This window comes from Balaenoptera acutorostrata, chromosome 13 (assembly GCF_949987535.1).
Source record: "Balaenoptera acutorostrata chromosome 13, mBalAcu1.1, whole genome shotgun sequence".
Taxonomy (NCBI): Eukaryota; Metazoa; Chordata; class Mammalia; order Artiodactyla; family Balaenopteridae; genus Balaenoptera; species Balaenoptera acutorostrata.
In genome coordinates this window covers 85,609,515-85,631,384 of record NC_080076.1, presented here as the reverse complement: position 1 = coordinate 85,631,384, position 21,870 = coordinate 85,609,515, and the positions used below count along the sequence as shown (strand labels likewise).

The 21,870-nt window shown below is 58.6% G+C and overlaps 2 protein-coding genes across 10 annotated transcripts in view; one reads left to right on the top strand and one right to left on the bottom strand.

Annotated features, from left to right (window-relative positions):
* The window catches only part of SETD1B (SET domain containing 1B, histone lysine methyltransferase), a 23,517-nt gene extending 15,034 nt beyond the window's left edge, over window positions 1-8,483 (bottom strand). Inside the window, exons 1-6 of one of the 3 annotated variants that reach the window (XM_057527013.1) lie at window positions 8,435-8,483; window positions 7,496-7,683; window positions 7,155-7,253; window positions 6,211-6,481; window positions 4,011-4,123; window positions 1,798-3,024 (exon numbers count right to left, since the gene is read on the bottom strand). In XM_057527013.1, the coding sequence (XP_057382996.1) occupies window positions 1,798-3,024; window positions 4,011-4,123; window positions 6,211-6,481; window positions 7,155-7,253; window positions 7,496-7,669 (1,884 nt within the window). In that variant the 5' untranslated portion in view covers window positions 7,670-7,683; window positions 8,435-8,483. Of the gene's footprint in view, window positions 1-1,797; window positions 3,025-4,010; window positions 4,124-6,210; window positions 6,482-7,154; window positions 7,254-7,495; window positions 7,684-7,791; window positions 8,412-8,434 lie in introns of those variants that run through there. The other 2 variants (XM_057527012.1, XM_057527011.1) reach the window with 2 other exon arrangements.
* Window positions 8,474-21,870, top strand: part of RHOF (ras homolog family member F, filopodia associated) — a 23,843-nt gene continuing 10,446 nt past the window's right edge. Inside the window, exons 1-7 of one of the 7 annotated variants that reach the window (XM_057527015.1) lie at window positions 8,474-8,772; window positions 9,184-9,226; window positions 10,622-10,726; window positions 12,684-12,780; window positions 16,310-16,359; window positions 19,033-19,202; window positions 19,492-19,579. In XM_057527015.1, the coding sequence (XP_057382998.1) occupies window positions 19,065-19,202; window positions 19,492-19,579 (226 nt within the window). In that variant the 5' untranslated portion in view covers window positions 8,474-8,772; window positions 9,184-9,226; window positions 10,622-10,726; ... (1 more) ...; window positions 16,310-16,359; window positions 19,033-19,064. Of the gene's footprint in view, window positions 8,773-9,183; window positions 9,387-9,420; window positions 9,555-10,397; window positions 10,727-11,102; window positions 11,162-12,683; window positions 12,781-16,309; window positions 16,360-19,032; window positions 19,203-19,491; window positions 19,580-21,870 lie in introns of those variants that run through there. The other 6 variants (XM_028168380.2, XM_028168381.2, XM_028168378.2 and 3 more) reach the window with 6 other exon arrangements.

Here is a 21,870-nt window from a genome sequence, read left to right as displayed (position 1 = left end):
ATCCAGCCCGGCCCGCGGCCCTGCCCCTCCCTCCGCCCCTCCCGCGTCCGCGTCCGGGGGCGAGAACCGGCGGGAACTGGTGGCTGAGTGTTCGGCCTCAGCTCGAGCCGTGCCTGGCTGGAGGTTCCCATGCAGCACCTCATTCAAGCCGAGATTAGTGTGAGGCAGCTACTCTCACTATCCCATTTCACAGATGACGAAACTGAGACTCAGACAGGGAAAGTAACTTCCCTAAGGCCACATGACCAGTAAGTGACAGAGGTGGGGCTCAAGACTTAAGGACTGGAGCCGGAACTTTTAACCATCAGCTTCTGTGAAGAAAGGGAGTGTCCCCCTGTGCTGCTCTCCCGTGTGGTCAGCCTAGGCTGGGATTCCCTCAGGTTCAGGCCGGAGGAACCCGGGAGCTGCTCTCCCGACTGTCAGCAGGGGGCTCCCGAGGGCCATCTTGGAGGTTATCAGTACTCCCGGGCTTCCCTGGGCTGATGTCCCGGGGCATCCCCGACCCCAGCTCTCTGGGCCTCAGTCTCCCCTTTCCTACAGTGACACCGTGGGAAAGCCCATTCCCTCTGGCTCCTCTGGGCTTCCCAGCCCTGGATCAGCCAGTGAGCATGGTTAAATAAACATCCCCTAACCTCAGGCAGGAGAGGGAGGGAAGAAGGGAGGATGGCAGCAGGGCCAGCAGCCCCCCACCTCTGCACACCTGTCAGCTCTCCCTGCCTGAACCCCTTAGCGCCAGAAACCACTTCCCCAGAACAGCCTGGAGGCCCCCAGGAGCCCCAGCCACCTGCAGTCCCCTCCCAGGCAAGCCAAGTTCCTCTCTGTTCCTCCCTGAGGCAGCCAAATCGGCCTAATCAAAGGACTTGGGGAGGAGGGACCCTCCTCCCTACCGCCCACAGGGGCACAGAGCTCTGTCTGAGCTCCTGGCTGCTCATGCCTGCCAGGCCCACAGGTTCCAAAGCAGGTCTCCAGGAGGGCCAGGGCAGGTGCCTGGACCAGGAGGGGGGAGGAGCAGAGCCAAGGAAGATGACCGAATCCTCCCCCAAGGGAATGTGGCATGCAGCAGCACCCACCCCGACCCTCAGGCTGCAGTGAGACCCCAGAGGAGGATCTCTGGGTGGGCAGAGGGTGGGAGGTAGTTAAGTTTGCCTGCTTCTGGCTGTGGCCCTCCCCCTGGGCTAGCCCTTAACTCCTTCAGTCCTGGAGGCAGGGGGAGAGGGAGAAGGAACATTTCAATGTCCTCCCTGCCCACCACGGTTTCCCATCTCTTCAGAGGGCACCAGGTTCTAGGAGACAGTGCTCCAGAGCTGCCACCTGACCTAGCTCAGCAGAACACTCTGGCTGATCCCTCTTCCCAAATCTGCCTGAGTGTCAGGACCAGTCCTGATCAGGTCCCAGCCACCCAACAGAGAAGGAGGCCCAAAGTCATCACCACAGTCCAACTCTCTGGGATCTCAGCAAACTCCAACCAAAGAAACTCAAGTCAGAATTTATCCCCAGAAAAAGGTCTTGACTTCCCATACCTAGTAAGGAGAGCAACAGATCTAGGTCATGTTTCCCTTTTCACCAAAGCTGCTAGGGAGCTCAGAGCAAACCAGCTGCTCAGTCACAGCCCCTGGTGCTTTTCGTATCCTCTTTTCATTCTCTTTTTATTTTTGATCTGTTATTTTAGCTGCCCTAGCCCTGCTGCTTCTGTGTCTTAGCTAGTTATCCTAAGGGGAGAATGTTTCAAGGAGGAAAGAGGGAGCCACAAGACAGACAAAACCAATCCCAGACAGAGATGGACAGACATCATGGTACCTCATCCATCTTCTCTGAGGTTGGGGTCCTGTCTCCAGCCAGGTCCAAGGCCACCTCAGTTGTCTGACCCAGAAGACCGGTAGGGTCTGGGGGGCCTGGCTCGGGTGGGGGCCGGGGCCCCAGGCCCAGGTCAAGCTCATCATCCTCATCCGAGTCGGGCAGTGGTGTGGGGCTGATGTCCTCCAAGCCGGTGCTGGATGGGCGTGAGGAGGGTGGTGTGGGGCCTCGAAAGCCAGGCTGAGAGTTAGCGCCAAAGGGGGCCAGTGGGGAGAGCTGGGAGGAGGAGGAGGAGATTGGGCTGCCCTCCATCTGCAGCTCGGTGTCTGAGTCCTGCTCCCGAAGGAAGGGCAGCTTGGTGCGCTGCTCCTTCAGCAGCATCTCGATCCGTGAGTCCAGGCTGTCGTGGGGCTTCTCCGGCCCTGCAGGCGACGACTCCAGCGTGGGCGTACCAGGACTGTCACAGGGCTCGGGACTCCAGCCGAAGGTCGGCCGGCCGCCCAGCTCCATGCTGTTGGCATCAGGGGGCGGGGGTCCAGGCGGCGTGCCTGGCTTCTCCTTCGTCAGGGGCTCAGTGGGCGGCAGGGGCGGGGGCACAGGTACTCTCCGGAACTCCCCACCGTCACGGGCCCCAAAGGGGGTTGCGGCAGCGGGCTCCTCGGGGGGCGGGGGGAAAGGGGGCACAGGAGTCTGATACGGAGAGAAAGCCGACTTGAATGGGACTCCAGAAGCGGAGGCTGCTTGGGTAGGCGGTGGAGTGTGGGCAAACGTGGCTGAATCCTGTGGCTGGGCCTTGAATGGAGGGCCACTGCTGCTGACTGCCCCAAATGGGAGGTCCACGGAGCCCCTGAAGGTGGCTGCGGCCCCTGCCACTGCAGTGACTGCAGAAGAGTTGTGGACATAATGATGCTCGTGGCGGCGGTTGTAGGCGTCCGTGAACTTGCTCTCGTGGCGCCGAGCCTTGAAGGTCGCTGTGGGGTCCTGGCTGAAGAGGTAGGAGGGCGTGGGCTGGCGGCTGGAGTAGCTGGAGTCCTGCGAGAAGGGGGTGCCCAGGCGCGGCGTGAGCGGTGTGCCCTGTCCGTAGGAGTTGGGCGTGTCCAAGCGGCAGCTGGAATAAGCAGTGTCCTGGGAGAAGGGTGTCCCACCACTGTTGGGGGTGACAGAGGATGAGCCAGAGCCACAGCCTGCAGACAGGCCACCATCTTTGAGGCGCTTCAGGGCATCTGACAGCTTGAGAGAGAGAGAGAGATAGGTCTGAGATCACTGGGGGGAAAAACGTGCAATAGAATGGGACTGTTTTCCCCTCTCACTCCAGCTACCAGGGAGCTCGGAGCCAAACTGGTCACTCTAGAACTGCAGCATAGTGAATGGAAGCGGCGGCGGGGGTGGGGGGGGAATGGGGGAGATTAAAGAGGAGTGTCTGGATGGTCCTCACCTTCTCTAATCTTGGGGTAGCCAATTATCCTCAGAGAACCTTGAGGGTTTTTCCTAATCCCTAAAGCAGAGTAAAGATAAGACCCTGACATCTTGGTTTGAACTGGGATTTCCGTCCTGCCCCAGGCTGTCAGATATCAAAGACCTTCCAGGTAGAGGTAGCAGACGATGGTCTTGGAAGTGAGGGGGTGGCCAAGGGCCTTGTCCCTCCAACCTCTTGATGTTTTAGGGTTTAAATAGTGTAACACGTAAAGTGCCTGATAAACAGCTGACCAGCAAGTAAGCAAAGACTCTTCACTCTGGAAAAGCTGTTCCAGAGGGTGGCTGGGTTGATGCTGGGGTAGGAGCTGGGATGAGAACCTCCCCATGAGATGGTGGTCCAGGTAAGGTCCTGGGAGGCAGTGGTTGGGGAAGGAATCCATCTTGCTCTGGAAGGAGGGACTTGAACTTGGCTTTCTGGGGGCAGGGGTAGAGGGGTGCAGGGGACACCAGACGCTAGGACCCTGGACACAGCAGTGTTTCAGCGTTAACGTGGAAAGCACGTGGACTCTGGATCTCTGGGATGGGAATCCCAGCGAGTGCAGGGAGAGGGCTGGGGGCCGTGCCAGAGGAGAGCTTTGGCAAACAGGGCTTTCAGACCCACTGCTGGAAGCCTTGGTGGGCATAGCCAGGCTCCTTTCCTGGTGTCTGACACCGGAGATGGTGAAGTGGGGTGGGGACCACATCAGGGAGCTGGTGATGGGGTGGGGAGGTGGGGGAAGGACTGACAGCCATAAACCCACCTGCAGGGTCTCATTCACGATTGGAGAGACAGCGTCCAGCTCGCCCACTGGGAGGGTTTGGGGTGTGTATCGGCCCGTGACCAACAGTTCGTAGAACCGCATGCGGGTTTCCCCTGGGGAAAAGGCAAGGGAGGGAGGACTCAGTGAGGCTCCAGGATGGGGCAGCCCGCACAGGTGGGCATCCTTGTGGGGCCCCTGTGCCTGGGACCCCAAGCCTAGGGAAGCTAAGTGACCCTGACCAAGTTCCCACTTCTCTCTCTTTGTACCTCACTCAGGAGTCCTATCTTTTCAATGAAGCTGCTAAACTGTATGATTTTTCTGATCCTGAGATTCAGAATTTAATGCCTCGTGGCACTGGGACTCCGCCAAATACAGAAATGCCAGCCCCAACACAAAGCCCCTTCCTGTCACCTGGGCCATGCCACCCAAAGAAAGAGGTAATCCCCATCCTCTCACCTTCCCACTTAACATCCAGGGCCTTGTAGCAAGTGAAGAGGAAACCCAGTGACACAGGAGTGACAGTTTTGTTGTTAACTCTCTCAGGTGACTGTCAGAGTTTGTAAAATGCACTCTGGTACTGGGTTACTGTGAACTCCACATGGTCCTCCCCCGTCCCACTGAGCCACGTCTGGTAACCCTCCACCCCAGCCCCACCCCATGGCAGAGAGAGGCCTCTATAGACCAGGGGGCCAGATTATCGATATTTATAGAGCCCTCTGAGGCAGCTGCTTACATATGCAAAGGAGACGCATTCCTTGAGCTACTTTTTACCGGTCTCTTTCTTGAAATACAAACTTGGTGGCAGTCTCTAAGGGCCTTTTCTTTTTTTCTTTTTTTTGCAGAAATGAAATTTTGGTGAGGGCTGACTGCTCCTTAAAATGGGCATGTGATGGGGGAGGGGCTCTACATTTGATTCTCAGGGAGAGATCAGCCTGCAACCACCCAAGGGGTCTCCCCAACAGAGACGTGAGAAACTAGAGAAGGGAGGTGAAGGGCGCTGTGGCTGGAACAGGAACGTGGCTTGTGCCCTGAGGAACCTCAGAATTAGGGACAGGTTTGGCAAGAGTTTATAGGATAACTGTGCCCACCCAGGAGCAGTGTCCCTCTGCATCCCCAAGCAAGGTCTTAGAGACTCAGTCAATATGTGCTCATTATTAAAGGCGAAAAAGAAAGGTTTAGATTTTCCAGTCTTGGGTTTGGTGTGCCCGGGTTGCCCCTAAACCCCGTGCTCACGAAACCTCTGGAAGCCACTCACCTAAACCCTCCCATGCAGGGTCTCCCAGGGGACGTCCCAGGGGCTCTGGACCTAACAGTCTCTGCCCAGTCACAGGGCTGGCTGGGCCTCAGAGCACCCGGCACTTTCTTCTGCATTGGTAGGAACTTCTCTAGAGAGGCCACAGGCAAACTTTACGGGATGCCCTAGAGTCCTGCCAGCCCCCCAGCCAGCACGGAGGAGAAGCCTCCCAGGACCCTGAGGGTGGGAGGTATGGCTTCCCCAGCCCGGCTCTCCCAGCAGCGGCTCAGAGGCTCAGTGAGCACAGAGCGGGATTCCGCTGCTTGGGAGGTGGTGCTGTCTCTTTAAGAAAGAGGAGGGAAGACACAGTGTCAACCCTAGAGCACCGAGAGCAGCCCGCCCAGCTCCAACGGGAGCATTATCAATGAAACCACACTCTAGGCCCAGATTGGTTCCCACTTCCAAGGGGAAGGGGCGGCCTGTGGGGGAGGGGCACTCCAGATACCTGGAGGACTCTCTTTTTAGTGGAGGGACATACTCTGGGTATTTAAAGGCGTCCTAGTGGCTCTCCCTCAGCGCCCCCCCCCCACAAATAAACGAACCCTGCCTTCTCTCCTAACACAGACGGCAACACTGGGGACCGCCTAAACCCAGGCCACCAGGGCTCCGCGCGGGGCCCGAGGGGGTGTCAGCGGTGGGGAAGCCTCCGGGTGGTCCCTTGGGGTTCAGTGGCCAAGGACCGGCACATTTGGTAAATTATAGCTTGTCTCCTAGCAACAGACAACACATTTAGCTCCACGTGACTCTACCCTCAGGAGGGGGCGAAAGAAAAGGTTGTAAGGGGGCACCTAAGGAAGAGTGAGGGGCTCCCCAACACTGCAAGAGGGGCTCTGGGAGAGGAGGGGGTCACACTGACAGGTCTTGTGGCTCCTCCACGGTGGCTGTCCTGAGCGGGCCTCCACTCACCTTTGGTGTCCAGCTCCACGTGGATGATATTGCCCATGACCGAAGTGCTGTGCAAGTGCTGAACCGCCTCCTTGGCTCCCCTGACCGTGGCAAAGACCACTTTGGCGATGCCCAAGTGCTTCTTGGTCTTGGGATTGTACAAAATCTCCACCTCCTCCACCTCCCCATACTTCTTGCACATGTCCCTCAGGAAGTTTTCACGGATGTTATCATTCAGCTTGGCAAATGTCACCTGCTTCGGAGGCACCGGGCCCACATAGAACTCATCGATCTGGCAGGGGACGAGGGGGAAGGGAGGTTGAGAACACTGAAACCGAAGGGAAAACACAAAATTCCCCACTCGCCCGCCCTTTGAAAACAATGAAAGGTAGAAAATAAAAATTTTTTTTGGAAAAAAAAAATGCACGCGGGCGGGCCCGGGAAGCGGAGGATTAAATCGTTTGGAACGTGGAAGTCCTCTGGGTTCGAAAGGAAAGGGGAAAAAGAAACAGTTTCTCTTTCCCCACCCCCCACTCTAGCCTCCTCTCCCTGCTGCCAGGGCAGGGGCGACCCCTTGGGCTAGGAAGTTGTCCCCCTAAAGCCACAAGGCTGGGAAGGGGGGCGGGTCCCAGGGCCGAGCCCCTGGGCTGGCAGGAGCCAGGTGGGGACCCGGAGCCCCCAGCTGGGCGGGCAGGATACTGTATCAGCGCCTTGATTACAGTTTCACCGAGTGTTATTCTGTTTACAGTAGCCGAGAGGGGACACCCCTCTCTTTGCAATCTCCCCCTCCCCGCCAAAACTTCCCAGGCCCCGGACGGCGGGAACTCAGAATCCGGCTGGGCTCGGTCAAGCCTGGCGGTATTTTCGAATTCGGGGCTTGGGGAGAGGGGGAAGGGGCGCGGGGCAGGGGGAAGGGGGCGCGGGGCAGGGGGAAGGGGGCGCGGGGCAGGGGGGAGGGGCCCTACCTTGAATTTGGGCACCGACAGCTCCAGCTCCTTGTTTTTGGTCCAGATCCCGACGACCCGGGGATCTTCGACAATTTCCACCGGGCGGTTGCTGGACATCTGTGGGGAGGAAGCGGGGGGGGGGGCGGAATGGGTGGCCTGGTCCCACTCCCCAGGGACAGGGGCAAGCCCCCCCCCCTTCTCCAGGCACTTGTCAAACTCCAGGACTGCGGACCCGGCTGACAGCTGGCCGGGTGGTCAGGAGGGGGGTCCCCGGGCCGATCGGACCCTTCCGCCCCCACCCTCCTCGGCACGGCTCGGAGGGTGGGTGCGGGCGGCGGGGAGGCGCGCCGGCTACTCACCGCCAGGCTGAAATGCTGCCCATCGTAGCGGTACAGTTTATGATGCCCCTTTTTCAAAGCCGGGTCAATCATCAACTTGTAACTTCTCCAATGGTGGTTCCTCCTCTCGCCCGAAGGGCCGGGCTGCGGCGGGGGCTGCTGGTGGTGGTGGTGGGGGGGGTGACTGTTCTCCATGCCGTTAACCCAACCTGAAAACGAGCAAGTTGTTGTCGTCTCCGCCGCGGTGGCGGCGGCGGCCGCTTCTACACACACGCGAAGGAATCAAATCGTCCAGCCCCCACCCCCTCCCACCTTACCAGCGCGCCCCAAAAGGAGCTGTCTCGCTGGCTCCCCCCAAAATAAGAATGGAGCGAGAGAATAACCCTTCCGGAGAATTAGGCGCCCGCCCGCTCGGCCACCATCTCGGGGCGGCTGCGAGGGGCTCCCGGGGGCCCCTGGTGCAGACTGGCGGGGCCCGGGGCACCCGGAGGACCGGGGCTCCGGCCCATGGTGCCCGCCCGGCCGCCCGGCGTGGCGCTAGCTCGCTCGCTCCGCCCGGCTCGGGCGCTGGGCTCGCGGCAGGCCTGGCGCCGCCCGCCCGCCCGACCGCTCGGCCGGAGCGGGGGCCGGGGCCGGGGCTGGGGGCTGGGGGCTCGGGCCGCCCGGCTGCCGGCAGCGGCCTCTCCCTCCCCGAGCCGCGCTTACATCCCCGCCGGGCGCCGGCCTCCCTGCGCCGCCAGCCAGTACATGGTGTCCCCCGCGGGAACCGAGGCCGGGGCGGCCGGACGGGGGGCCGGGAGGGGGGAGCGCCGCCGCCGCGGCTGCCGGGCCCGGAGCTGCTGCCGCCGCCTCTGCTGCTGCTGCTGCTGCTGCCCGGGAGGCGGCTGGCGGCGGAGGCTCGGCTCCCAGTAGCCGCACATCCCACAATACACCGCTAAGGAGCCCGACCCGAGCGCTCACCCTCCTCCTCTTCCTCCTCCTCCTCCTCTTCCTCCTCCCCTCTCCTTCCTCGCCGCTTCCCCAGGCACTCTCCCGGCGGCGGCAGCTGCGCCGCCAAAGCCCCGGGCCCCAGCGGCCCCCCACCCTTCACTCTCGCGCTCCCACACTGCCTCCCCCCTCCCGGGGGGAAGGCCTTTTAATTTATTTATTCTGCTGGGACTTAGGTGGGGGGCTTGGCTGGCGGGGGAGGGGGTCTCCCCGAGCTCTACCTCCCGCGGCTGGGGCTACCCTCCGAGCCGCGGCCGCCGCGGCGCGCGCCTGGGGCCTCCAAAACTGTTTCCAAACTGCCAAAACCGGAGGTGGGCGCGTGGGGGCTCAGGGGAAAGGGCTGGGTTTTGGGGTGTGTGTGTGATTGTGTGTTTGGACGCTGAGAGCCGTGAGGGGCGGCAAGGAGGCTCCAAGACGAGTTGCAATCGAGGTATCTCGGCTCCGGCTTTCCTCTTCTGCCCCGCGACCCCCTCCCCCCGGAGCGGAGCTGGGGAAGGGAAACCAGGATTTTAACCAAATTAGCATTCACATTCCTGGGAGGATGCAGCCCTTGCCTGGACCTGGGTGATAGAAGCTTCTTTCTGTTTTTATTTTTGGAGAGGAGCGCCCTGTAATTGTGAACACATGCTTCTCTCTCCGCACCCCCCCTTCCTCCAGTCACCGACGGAGGAGAGAGTCCCCCTTTTTTGCATTTATCTTTCCTTCCCCTTTCTTTATTAAAGGTCCGGGAGTAGCGGCGGCCAATCAGCGCGCGGCTTCCATTTTGTGAGTTCAACTCCAAGGCTCCCGGGCTTCGCGAGGACGCGTTTGTAGCCCCCTCTGCCTCTCCTGTCAGGCGGCCGAGACGAGGAAGTCGCCTTGCTGGGGCTTCGTGGTGGTGTATTTCACATTGGGGCTCTTTTCGGGGTTTGTAATTTGGCCGTGGGTAGGTAATTGGCTGGAGCAGGGCGGCAGGGCGCGGCAGCCAATCAGCGCGCGGCTTCTATAGGGCTTGAGTTATTAGACGCTGCTCTCAAAACATCCTTCATCAGACACCAAGGAGAGGCCAACAGATGAGGGGAGCCATTTTTCTGCAATGGAATTAAATGGCCAAGTGGGTTTTTCCTTTGTTGCAAATGGGGAATGTTTTTCCTTTGACTCCACCATCCAGTTCAGGACGCCTCAGTGTTGTGTTTAACATTTGTCAACAGGCTAAAGGACTCACAATTGGAAGAATGAAGAAGACTTTTTAAAAAGATCTGGATTTTTCCTTATGACTTGGAATCCATCTTTGTCTTGTATAACTAGGTCATAGCACACCATTAATGTCAGCAGTTAACAATTTTGAATTCCAAAAAACCTAAGTAAACGACATATTTAATTTTTTTTCCTTTTTTTTTTTTTCTTGGGTGGGTGGGGGGAGCTTGGAGCTGTCTTGATCTGTATTCTCTTGACTGAACAATAAATTTTTATATATATATAGTTTCCTCTATTAAACACTTAAACCTGGCCATCTTATTAACTCCTTCTGCTCTCTTTTTAACAAGGTAATGTTTTAAATGTATAGTTTTAGGACTAGCGAAATGGCAGCAACAAAAAATTGTAAGCAGTCGTTACTCTTTTAAGTTTTTAAAAACCTTTTACATTGTAAGTACCCAGTCCATTCTGTCCTTACGCAGTGCAGTTTTCATGTTAATGTTGCTGAGATGTCCTTAATTTTCTGAACCTTCATCTGCATGTATGTCTTTGTCGCTCTTGTCTAACAAAAGTTAAAATGCTTTTAGACGATTTTGCTTTTATACAGCTAGGGTTTTAGCTTTAAGCTTTTGAAAATGTTTACAGCAATAAATGCTAGTCAGCTTTCTTCCCAGTAACATGTACACTTTCTTTGAAAATCGATCTATTTGAAGAAAAACATCTCTGTTTTTCTCGTCTTGGTGGGGGGGGGGGTGGGTGAGGGAAAGGAAGACCTCTTTGTGTAAAGAGACTAAAGCCGTCACAGGAAACTAGATTAAAACTGGAAAACAAGTCCTAGCTAGTTCTAGCCAAACACCATCGTTAACTCGGGGGTATTTTCTATGGTGGTTGGGATGGCCGGTGCGTCTTTTGCCTTTTGTTTGATTTGACTGTGTATTTTCGCCTTTTGTCTCTTAATGACGGTCACACCATTGCTATATCCAGAGCAGTAAACAGTCCTCAGCGAAGCCGCCTTTTGCCAACCCAACCCTGGAAAATTTGCAGAAGTGGAAGGAGCAGAAAATGCCATGAGAGTGTAACTTTAAAAAGGTAACAACAACAAAAAAGACACCACCACTACCCCAAATATTCCCAACTAAACAATCCCCCTAAAAGATATTTTTTACAATAACACCTCCAAAACCTCCGCCCAGCTTGATCTTCCAGACTCCATGGCACCGGGCTGAGCGGGTAAGTAAAAAAAAAAAAAAAAACCAACAACAGAAAAAGTGCCTTTTACCCCTTCGAGGAAATGTTTTTTCGAGCAGGCCAAGGGCTGCAAATGTTTGGGAGCTGAGGGGAGAAGGTTTCTGGAGCTTCATGTTTGGCAGCCGGATCGGGGAGGGCTGGGGGGGTGGGGGGATGGGGACGAGGAGGGCTCTTCAGACCCTTTTGCCCCTTCTGCCCCGGAAGCGAGAGAAAGGTCTCCCCAGCGACCTCGGGCATCCACGGAGCCGCCTCCGCTCGTCCTCCTCGCTTTTCTAGGTCTGAGCCTTGGTGGGAGAAGAAATTGAAGTGCTTTGGGGAAGGGGGGGCACAAAAGCCGAGGAAACCTCTCCTTCCGGGCCTGGGGCCTCTTTCCCTTTTGATTGTGGGGGTCTCAACCTCCGAAGCCGGCTTTTCGGGGCTCCGGGGTGCGCCTGCGCTTCCTGAGCAAAAAAGGACAAAAGGCCGGCGTCCATGTTGGCACCATGACGCAGCATCTCTCCCGCCTGCAGCCCGAGCGCTGCCTGTGCTCCCGGCCGCGCTCGCTCCTCCCTCCCAAACACGAGTTTTATTTTCAGGTTCAGAGCAGAGCCGCCGGCTGGGCCGGGGCCGAGGCCGAGGCCGGGGCAAGAGCCAGGGCGGGACTGCGGGTGGCTAATGGCGGCCGCTCTCTTCCTTCCTTCCTCCTTTCCCGGTTGTTGTTGGGAGCCCGGAGCAGGCGGCGGCCCCTCGGCCGGGCCGGGCCCCGAGAGCCCGCAGAGCACAGCGCCCCGGGTCGAGGCGTGGTCACGGAGGCCGTTTTGGGGGCCGCGGGCCTGGGGGCGTCGCGCGCCGTGGCTCCCGCGCTCGCCTCCGCCGGGCGAGGCGGTTAGACGGGCGCCATTTCGCGCGCCGCCCGCGGCTCGGGCGGTGGCGGCCGCCGCGCGCCAGGCGGGAGGAGGGAAGGAGGCGGCGGGGCCGGGGTTGGGGGGAGGGGAGGCCGCTGCGGCGCCGCCCGCGTTCCAGGCCTCCGCCTGCGGGGACGCCCCTGGCCCGGGGAAGCCTCGACGAAGAGCGCGGGTTCCGCAGCCTCCTCGGACCTCGCTCCCGACCTGGGGGCCCTCGCGGGCACGAGGAGGCCGGCGCGGCCGCGGGGTCTTTTCTCTTCCCTCCCGCGCGGGAGCCAGTAGCAAAGGGCCACGGGGCCAGTCGGGGCTTCGAGGCCGCCTCCTGACCCCGACCGGCTCCTCCAGAGGCCGCGGACTTCTTCCCCGCAGCCCGGCCCTGATCCCAGGCCGTCTCTGTTGCCCACCCCGAGCCTCGGCGCCCACGTCCGGCTTCCAACCGCCCTTTGATAGCCGAGCCCGAGGGGCGGGTGGGCCCCTTTTGTCCCCACTTGGGGCGTGAGGCCCTCACGCAGGCCACCGACGTCCCTAGGTGGCCGTCCAGGCACAGCCGGCCAGCCGGCGCTCTGGAGGGTGGGGTGGGGTTTGGGGCCTGGGAAAGCCGAGCGGGCCTTCCCCGGGATCCCCAGAGGCGGAGGGCTCTGGGGTAAACCCTCGCGTCTCCGGCCCTTCCTGGGGGAGGGGATGCGGACGGGGCGGGCCTTTGGAAATGCAGATGAGCCGCCGCCTGCTGCTCGGCGCCCGGGCTGAACCTTAGTGATTCATCCACACCCCCCTCCTATTCATTCTGGAATGAGGGCCGCCTTGGCAGCTGGGAAGGGGGGAGCGGCATTTGTAAGGCTCCCCTTCCCTCATGGAGACCGTGTCCGGTTTGTGGCCATCGACGCCCTAAAACACCCTCCGATTTTTCCCCCCAGGATCATGACCGGAGAAGGGGCTCTGTACCCCCAGAGTGGACCGTCCTCCTTTGGACAGAAGCAGGCCTAGTTTGACTCTGACAGTCCTCCCACTAAGGTAGGTGTGAGCCCTTTCCCAGCCTGCGAGAGAGATTTGGGGGGCTTTGGCCTGGAGCCCAGGGAGGGCGGGCACCCCAAACCTGCTAGTCTGGTTCTGCAGCCCTTCCCCCACACAGATGTGTGGGACTGTGTGTGAAATCGGCTGCCTGCTGGGCCTGCTTGGTCCATCCATCCCCGCCTGTCAGCTTCCGCTGTCAGGAGTTTGGGGCGTGCAATTCTTTGCCATATTTAACAGCATAGGAGAGGCTGCACTTGCATGTATTAGGTTGGCTCAGAAGTTCGTTCGGGTCTTTCCATAACATATTACAAACGCCCGAACGAACTTTTTGGCCAACCCAGTATTTCCCAGTTGTGCGTTGTTTGGTGGGTGGAGTGCCCTGGATGCCTCTTCTGAAAGACACAGGCAGCTGCCGGGAAACCGGGCCCAGCCCTGGCCCTCCCTTCCGGCCGCGCTGGGGGCGTGTGGGGTGACTGTGTGAGCTGGCCTCTTCCCCTCTGATGTCTGGCTGCTAGGGAGGTGAAGAACAGAAAGACCTGAGATCTGGGCCAGCTTTCTTTAAGAAAGAGGTTTCTTGACTCTTCCCCTTCCAGGGAATTCCCACGATTACACCTCACCCAGGGCCCCCCCACCCAACCAAAAAAAAAAAAGAAAGAAAGAAAAAGCCCTGTTTGTAGAACGGGACAAACCCGGATTTGAAACCTGGCTAGCCATTTTACCTGCTGTGACCTTGCGTAAGCAGCACAGACCCTCAGCCCCAGTTTCACCATCTGCACAGATTGTCAAAGTTGAGTGTGCAGCCGAATCACACGGGTGGCTCATTAGAATCGACTCCGAGGCCCGGTCCTTGAGTTTCTGATTCAGTAGGTGGGGCCTGAGAACTTGCATTTCTAACAAGTTCCCAGGTGATGCTGATGCTGCCTTGTGGAGACATTTTGAGAACCTTTGGGCCAGGTTACACCTGGGGTGTTGGGAGGACCCAAGCATGTGCGCTTGGAACCCCGACCTATTTCTTGGTGCGGAGGTGTCGTTTCGTAGTGTTGGCAGCTCTCTCATTCTCACGCAAGCTGACAGCTTGCAGTTTCCCATTCTCTTTATCTCCAGGAAGCTCCGCAGCTGGAGACAGTGCGGCCCTTGCTCTGACCCCTCCCCCATGTGATCTCTAGTTTGCGATTACTTTGATGAGCCATTTGGGTCCAGGTGCTGCTGATTGCGCCGCCTCCCTCGTTCGGGCCCAGGCTTGACTTCCGGGTCTGATAGGCTCTGCTCACTTTTATCCCATCCCTCAGCTTGGGGGCTGGAGTGAGGACTGGGGGAGCCGTAGGGTTTGATCCAGAGGTTTTGTTGGGGGCGTGTTGGTTGGTGCTTAATCGAGGGAGGCTCTAAGGCAGGCAGCTGTGGGCTTGACTCTCCCCTGTGCTGGTTGACCTTGGGCGAGTCTCCTGTGTAAAGTGATGATAATGAAGCCTGCCGTAAAGGGTGGAGGGCGGATTAAGTGCGATTAAGGGGGCCGGCCTCACAGGCTTCACACTAGTTGGCCCCCCTTCGGAGGTGGCTGCGGGGAGTGGTGCTGGGCTGTCTGAGAGCTCCTCCCCCAGCAGCCCACCTCGTAGCACGTGGCACAGCTTCAGGGCAAAGGGGAAGGCTGACATTCTGCAGGATGGGCGCCAGCTCCATTTTTACTCCAGTGTGTGAGTTGGGATGGTGGCCTTTCTTCAAGTTCACAGGCTGTTCCATGATGGGTCATGGTTTGGGGGGTGCCCCCCACCCGGAGAGTAACGTGACTCACCCAAGGTCAGGAGGTCACCACCGGCAGTCAGGATGAGATTCCAGGTGTCTTCCAGCCCAGCACCTGTGTCCATGGCACCCCCTCGCCCCAGCTGCTGGGTTATTCTGGGCTCCTGCCCGTGCTAGCTGTCTGCTGGCGTCACTGCCTGGGAGCTGGGAAGGCTATTTGGTTGAAAGTAACCAGCGTGGTACTCTTAGCTCCTTCTGGCTGCCATGCCTTGGCGCCATGAGGGTCTCCAGGTAAGCTGGATTTGGTCCATGCTGTCTTTTGCTGGGGGCAAAGGGGTGCAGCCGACCACACCTGGCACCAGACTCCCTTCCCCCTACCCAGGGGGAGCACTTTGTAAAAGTTGGCGAGGCTCACATTATTAGTATCGTATGAGCCTTTCCGTCTTTCCACAGTCTGCCCCAATCCGGAGGTTTAAATTCGGCTCTGCCATTGATGAGTTCATTCAACTCCCTGAATTCTCAGGTGACCTTTCTGCTCTCTTAGGGTGTCCTGCATCCCTTCTGATAGAGTCCTTGGGGCTCCACGGGGCTGGGGTCTTTACCTCCCGTGGGCATTGGATAGTTAAATAATTGATTTAAACCTTTTCCTCCAGCAGCAGCTTGGAGGGTTACAGCCGGTTCCTCCGCTCCCGCCCTCGGACCAATTAGGGAACAATGAGGTGCTCCACTGTGGTCCGGGTGTGATTCTTGGAAGGGAGAGGTGTCCCGATGACCTGGAAGGATCGTACCCCTTCCCGCTTCCTTTTCTTTTTCACCCACTCTAATTTCTTTGTCTGGCACGCCAGTACCTCCTAGGTGAAGGGAGGGGCGGGTCAGCCTATCAGTCCTCAGACTGCTTCCTCTGCCGAGAGGGTGGCTCCACCCACCGGTCACCCAGCAAGCTCGGGGCGGGGCTGCTCCTGGCGCCCAGCCGGTGGAGCCTGCCTGGAGAGGGCCACGCCAGCGGAAGGGCGGCCGGAGGTGGCCGGACCTGCCTTCCTACTGGACGCCAGGGCCCCGCCCCTTCCGGCCCGTTGGCCGAGAGCCCAGGCGTGGAGTACGACCTTTTGGACCCCCTGGGTGGAAACAACCTCTGCCTGGACTGTGGAGATGGGCACCCCAACATCTCAGAGGCTGCCTGGGTCCAGTGCCGTCTCCATCTGGCCAGTGACCTCGACGAGCTCCTACCCCTCCAGGAGTCGTGGTCTCCTCTGTGAACCAGGAGGAGGAGGTTGGCAGATAACCCTTGACCTGTCTCTGAGTCTGGCTTTGTGGAGGTATCTCTTTGTACTCCGGCGGTGACTCCCCTGACCCCACCACCAGATGCTGAGCCTGGAGAGAGTCCTGGGACAGGGATAGACAGCCTTGATCCCCCAGGCTGCACCTCCCAGCCCTGGGACCTCAGAGGATGGTCAGTTACTTCTGTCTCACGTGGGGTGGATGACCCCTCAGGTGTGTAGTGACCTCCCAGAGTGTGCTGGGGCACTAGGGAAGTGGAAGCCATTAGCATTGTTGTTAACATCCCCATCCTGACCTGTGCTGGCCAGACCTTGCCCTGACAAGACAGAAGTGGATCTAGCCCTACTTCTCTCTTGTGATCAGTTTGCCTCACTAGATCCCAGGCCTAGATGTGAACACAAATCAGTTCACCCCCGCAAATGCCACCTGCCAGCTCCCCTAGACTTCTGTGTCAACAGCTTTGTGGGAAGAACCAGTTTAAAGATTTTTTTCTTACCCTCCTAAATCTCTCCAGGAATTCCTGGTGAATAGAAGAATGGCATGGGTCCTCGGAACATTTTGCAGGTAAGGGAGTAGGGCTCCCCGGGCCTGTGTGTGTTCCCAGTGCCTCAGCTGGCCTGCCCTGGCCCAGCACCTCTAAGGAAGCTCCGAGCAGCTGGCCTGGCTGCTGGGTATTTTTAGCTCCAGATCCATCCCCTACACCACCACTGGAGCCAGGTCCAAATCAAACACGCTCCAGGCCGGGTGAGGCTGGGGCTCTGTGCCAGCCTCTTGGCCAGGCAGGGGTGGGTGGGCAGGCTGGGGCCAGTGTCAGCTGTCCTGCCTGGACCTGGGCCAGCCTGGGAAGACCTGCTTTCGTGTAAGTCATTTTTTCTGTTATAAGTTGAAATCCATTAGTTAGAAAAGGTGGAAACCGAGGTCTGAGGATTTTGAGGAAAGTCATAGTGCCCTCTCCCTACGGGCTGGAGCAGTTTCCACAGTTTGCTCAGAGTGGGCTGACCCTTCTAAGTGAATTCTCTCAAGGCCCTTCCCAGATGAGGTAGTCTTACTCTCCCAGTCACTCCTGAGCTTCAGGGTACCTGATGTGAGGTCAGGCCTGTGCCTGGCTCAAAGGTAAGTGGTCCTCCCCTCCCTCAAAGCCCTCTTCCATCCTCCCTCTCCCTGAGTGATGGCTTCCTCCCCCTCCTCTCCTGCCAGCCCCAGGCTGCCACTGTGCAGAGATGGCCCCAGCCCTGTCCTCACCAACCAATCACAGCTCCCCCCTGGTCACCGGAAAGAGCTTTGGCTGGGCTCCTCTCCTGTTCAGAGCCTGTCTGACACCCATCTTGAGCCCAGTAGCCAGGCCTCTGTGATCTAACCCTCATCACCTTGACAACCATGTCTGGCCTCCCTCCTCACGCCCCAGCCACTGCCAAACCTGATGGGGTTTCCAGCCACCGTGCATTTACTCAGGCTGGGTACCCATCCTACTTCCACTGGCCCTTCCTGCCAGCACTGCCAAGCTTAGTTCATGTGTTGCCCAGCTCTCAACCTTCTCTGAACCCCACAGGGGCTCCAGTGTCTGAATTGTTCTCATCTTGCAGACTCCTTTAGACTGCTTCCCCCAGGACTGAGTTCCTCCTCAGAGGCAGGAACACAATTGCCTCTCAATAAACGTGTGCTGCAAAGAAGGAATGAATGAATTGCTGTAAATTTGTCTAGGGGTGCTTGACCCAGCAGATGCCCTCTGGCCCGGTGACAGGGTAGGGCTTTCCACCTAAGAACCTGGAGCTGGGTCTTCTCTTCCCAGCTCTGGGCTCTTTGGGGGCTTCTGGGGGGCAGTCTCTGCTGCCACCTGGTGGTCAGATTATGCCTTGCATTTTCTGAAAACGTTGACCTGGCATTTATGGTATTGCCGGGTTGGCGATTTCCTTTCCGAAGTAAAGTTTACCTGATCCTTGCTGAGAACCTGAAAATGGGGAATCTTCTGGGTGGGGTGAGGGCAAGAAGATCCTGAATCCTGCCAGCCCTTCTCTGAGGAAACTTTCAGATGTCCTACCCCAGCTGGGAAAGATTCTGCTCTCTCACCTAGCCATGTCTCAGTGCCTGCCTGGTACATGCCTGCTCCTGGGGGTCCCTCTGCCACTCCTGACCACTGGCCTGGTTTGTGCAAAAGACAGTCCAAGGGAGGGAAGGGGTGGGAGGCAGGGGTGGTTTCACCCAGCCGCCCTGGTAGTACCTGGCCAGAGTGAATGCTCAATAAATAGCAGTTTGGGTGAGGGGGTTGAGGAGAAAGATTGGGATGAAGGATATGTGGCTGCTGGCTGGAGAACACAAATTTCTTGGTGGGAGCAGGCTTATCAGTCTCCAAAGTGGACGGAAGGGGGCCCAGCTTATCTCAACTAGATTTACCCTGACCTTCCCCTTCCCCTTCTCGACGGCGTCTTGCTTGGTTCACACGCCTCTGGGCCTTGCTAGAAAGAGGTTCCCGCCCGCTTGGTTTGGGGCCAACCCTCGAAAGGGTTCTGGGGCCACTCACCTGTTCCCAAACTCGCTGCGCCGAGGCCATCGCCCGGCAGAGGGCGCCAGACCTCCACCTACGGGAGGTGGGGTGATAGGTAAGCGGAACCGCTATTCCCCAACCCACACACAGGCTCACTCCCACAGGGCCAGACCACGTGGGCAGAGAGGACCCCTGTGCCGGGATCTTAACTGGCACCACCGATGCTACTTTCTGGGGGGGGAAACTGAAGTCAGAGTGGACTTCCCCAAGACCACATAGTTGGGGCGGGGCGAAGCTGGGGGGCTTTTCCCAGAGCTTGAGACCAAGGCTCCTCGAACCCGAGGGTTGGGGGGCAGTCCGCCAATCAAAGAGACCCTGCCCGATGGAGGAGGCCGAGTCGGCCAATCAGAGGGTCCCTGCCCGAAGACAGAGACTGCCAATCAAGGGTGCCAGGCGGGAATGGGCGGAAACTATCAGATCTTGCCGGTTGGGGCGTGGGGGGCGCCGTGACTCGCAGGAGAGGAGATGGGAGCTGCGCTTGCCGCTGAGCACTCCGTTTCTCAGTTGCCTCAGTTTCCCTGGGAATGAGAGGTGAAGACTCTGGGCGGAGAGCCTAGGAGGAAGGAAATACGCTGGGAGGTCGACCAGGCTGGCTGCCTGGCGGAGGAGGTGCCGGGTCCGAGGGCGGGGCTTCTCTTAGCCCCGCCCTAGGGCCCGCCCCGCCCCGGATCGCTCAACCGTAGCGCTCTCCTCAGGGCGCCGCCGCCAGTGCTGCCTGCTCCTGGCTATGGACAACCCTGGGGCCTTAGCCCCGACTGCCGCCCCGGGCCTGGGCAAGAAGGAGCTGAAAATCGTGATTGTGGGCGACGGCGGCTGCGGCAAGACCTCGCTGCTCATGGTGTACAGCCAGGGGTCCTTCCCCGAGGTGAGGCCCGCCGGGGTGCTGGAGGCAGGCTGGGGGCGGGGGAGACGGGCTTGGGACCACTGGGAGTGAGGGACGGACCTCAGCCTGTGCCCCGAGCCCGGACCCCAGGTCCCTGGCGTCCTGCGCACGGAGAGGCGGCCGTCACCCCGGGGCGCCCCCTCGGGAATTCCAGAGCCCAGCAGAGTGAGGGGGGCTGAGCCGGATGGGGTGAAGGTGGGGGTGGGGATCCAGTCGGACCCTGGGTGCCCGCCGCACCCCTTAAGAACCAACCCTGCCCGTTCTCCGACAGCACTACGCCCCATCCGTGTTCGAGAAGTACACGGCCAGCGTGACCGTGGGCAGCAAGGAGGTGACCCTGAACTTATACGACACCGCCGGTGAGTGCGCCTGCGCGGCGAGGGTCCTAGGGTCCGCCAGGAGGGTTTCCCCTGAGGGGCATCCCCCGCCGGGCATCCCCGCCCGCCCTTCTGCCTCTCCCGGGCCCTGACATCCCGTCACTCCTGGAGGCCGCGGAGGGGCGCTGGCTGGGAACCGGTTGACCACCGCCTGACTGGGTGGTGCTGGAGGCCGACAGAGTCGCCCCATCTGTAAAAGGAGGGTATTTGGAAGAGGTGAGTTCCTGAGCCACCCTCCTAGCGCTGATGTTCTGAGGGCTCACGGGTTCCTTCCTCTCCTATGGTTCTAGAAAACCGTGGGCTTTGCTTCTGCTTATCATGGTTCCAGGATTTCGTGTGTTACATGCTGTGGTCTCTTAGGATTCCGTGGGCTGCAGATTTGAGTCCCCTGGTGCTAGGGTTCAGTGGACTGCATTTCTGGGTCCTATGTTCTAGAATACTTTGGGCTACAGATCAGAGCCTGTGACTCCAGGATTCTGTGGCCAACAGTCCTGAGGCTCTAGGGCCCTGGAGCTACACATTATGAGTCTCATGTTTCTGCAATTCCATGGACTATGGTGCATGACTCTGAATTCTATGGTCTATAATTTTGAGCCTGTGGTTCTAGGATTCTGTGGCTACAGTTCTGTTTCTTCCTGGCACTGAAGAAGGAACAGAGCTCTAGGGAATGTAGGTCCAAAATAAGGTTCTCTCTGCCACCTGCAGCTCCTAAGGCAAGTGTATTTATGCTAATTGCGTCACAGTCATCCGCATTCCTATTGTTGGGGGCTGGGTGGAGGAGCACAGCCAACGGGAGGATTTGGGTAACACTGCTGGTACTGGTACCCTTGGGGAGCTTCCATCCTGCCCTGACTCCCCTCTGGGCTGAATCAACTTTGGGGAGCAAAGGTCAGGATCCCAGCCGGGGCCTCACCCAGCCTCTGTGACTCAGTGTTTAGTGATTTGCAGGGAACTATGTCATCAGGTGTCCCTTCCCCTGTTGGCCAAGCCTTGTATGTATCAGGTGAAGTCTTCCAACTGGTCTTGGATAGGGCCAAAATCCAGGACCACCCCTCTCCTCCCCACCGCTCCATAAGGCTGTCAGTAACATCTCTCATTCCACCATGGAGAGGTTCAGGAAAGGGGGTCTCCCAGCCCCAGGCCCCTCCTCCATTCCTGACTTTGCCATATGGGTGTGTCCCCCCTATAGTGGCCTCTAAGGACCCTCTCTTGTTGGATGAGGGCCCTGCAGGGCTGCCCCCAGAACAGGGCCATGCCTCCAGCCCCTTGAACTGGGAAAGCCAAAGGCGTCTGAGGAATTCCCAAGGGTGTGGCCACAAGAGCAGTAAAAATCATGGTGTGTCTGGGACACTTTTAGTTTCACATGTTTCCTGTCCGGGACCCAGGTAGGGGCAGGTTCATTAACCCCACTTTGTGGGTAAAGTGCTGGTGGGGCAGGGCGAGTCAGAGGGAAGATTTCACTCTCCCTTCCTTCCTCTGCCCTCAGGGCTTCACCGCATCCTCCCTCATCGGACCCAGAGTAGGGATCACTTCTGGTCTTTCTGGCCTCACCCAGAGAAAGATGCTCAAAGAACTTATCAACGTAGATTGTCCTGTAGAGGTTCTGGAGAGCTTCTACTTGGTATAAGGAATGATTTTCCCTAAGAGCTACTGTGGGAGGGATGGGGAGAGCTCCTTCCCAAATCATCAGAAGTAGTGACCACTCGGGGCAATGATTACCTGTCCACAACTTCCTGCCACATGCTTTGGAGTCAGACCTGGGCTTTGATGCCGGCTCCCCTGGCTGTGTGTCAGTGGGGACACCTAGGCCTCAGTTTCCTTCTCTGTAATCAAGGCTAAAATAGTTGTGAGGATTACATCAAATTCATGTGACATGCAGCACATAGCGCAGGGCCTGACTTTTGTGAAGGGCTCGCTAAGTGTTGTCATTGTGATTTTTTAACCTCCTGCCATTCAGGCCCAGGCCCCAGCCCAAGCCTATTCTTTTGAACCCGCTGCCTGCAGAGCTCTGTGCTGGCCCCCACCCCCTGCTTTCCCAGCAGGACTGTTCCAGGCGGCAGAAAAGCAGAGCTGGGGTTTGAACCTCTCAGTGGCATCCCTGGGGGAGTAGACTGGCCTCGCAGTCAGCAGGACAGCCCGGGAGGGATATTCTGGGGGGAAGAGACGTGGCCGCTCCCTCAAGGGTGTCCCGCTGTGACTTGGGAAGCCCCACTGTCAGGAGGAGCATGAAGGAAAGCCTGGGTCATTCCTCTTCCACACGCCAGTGCCCAGCA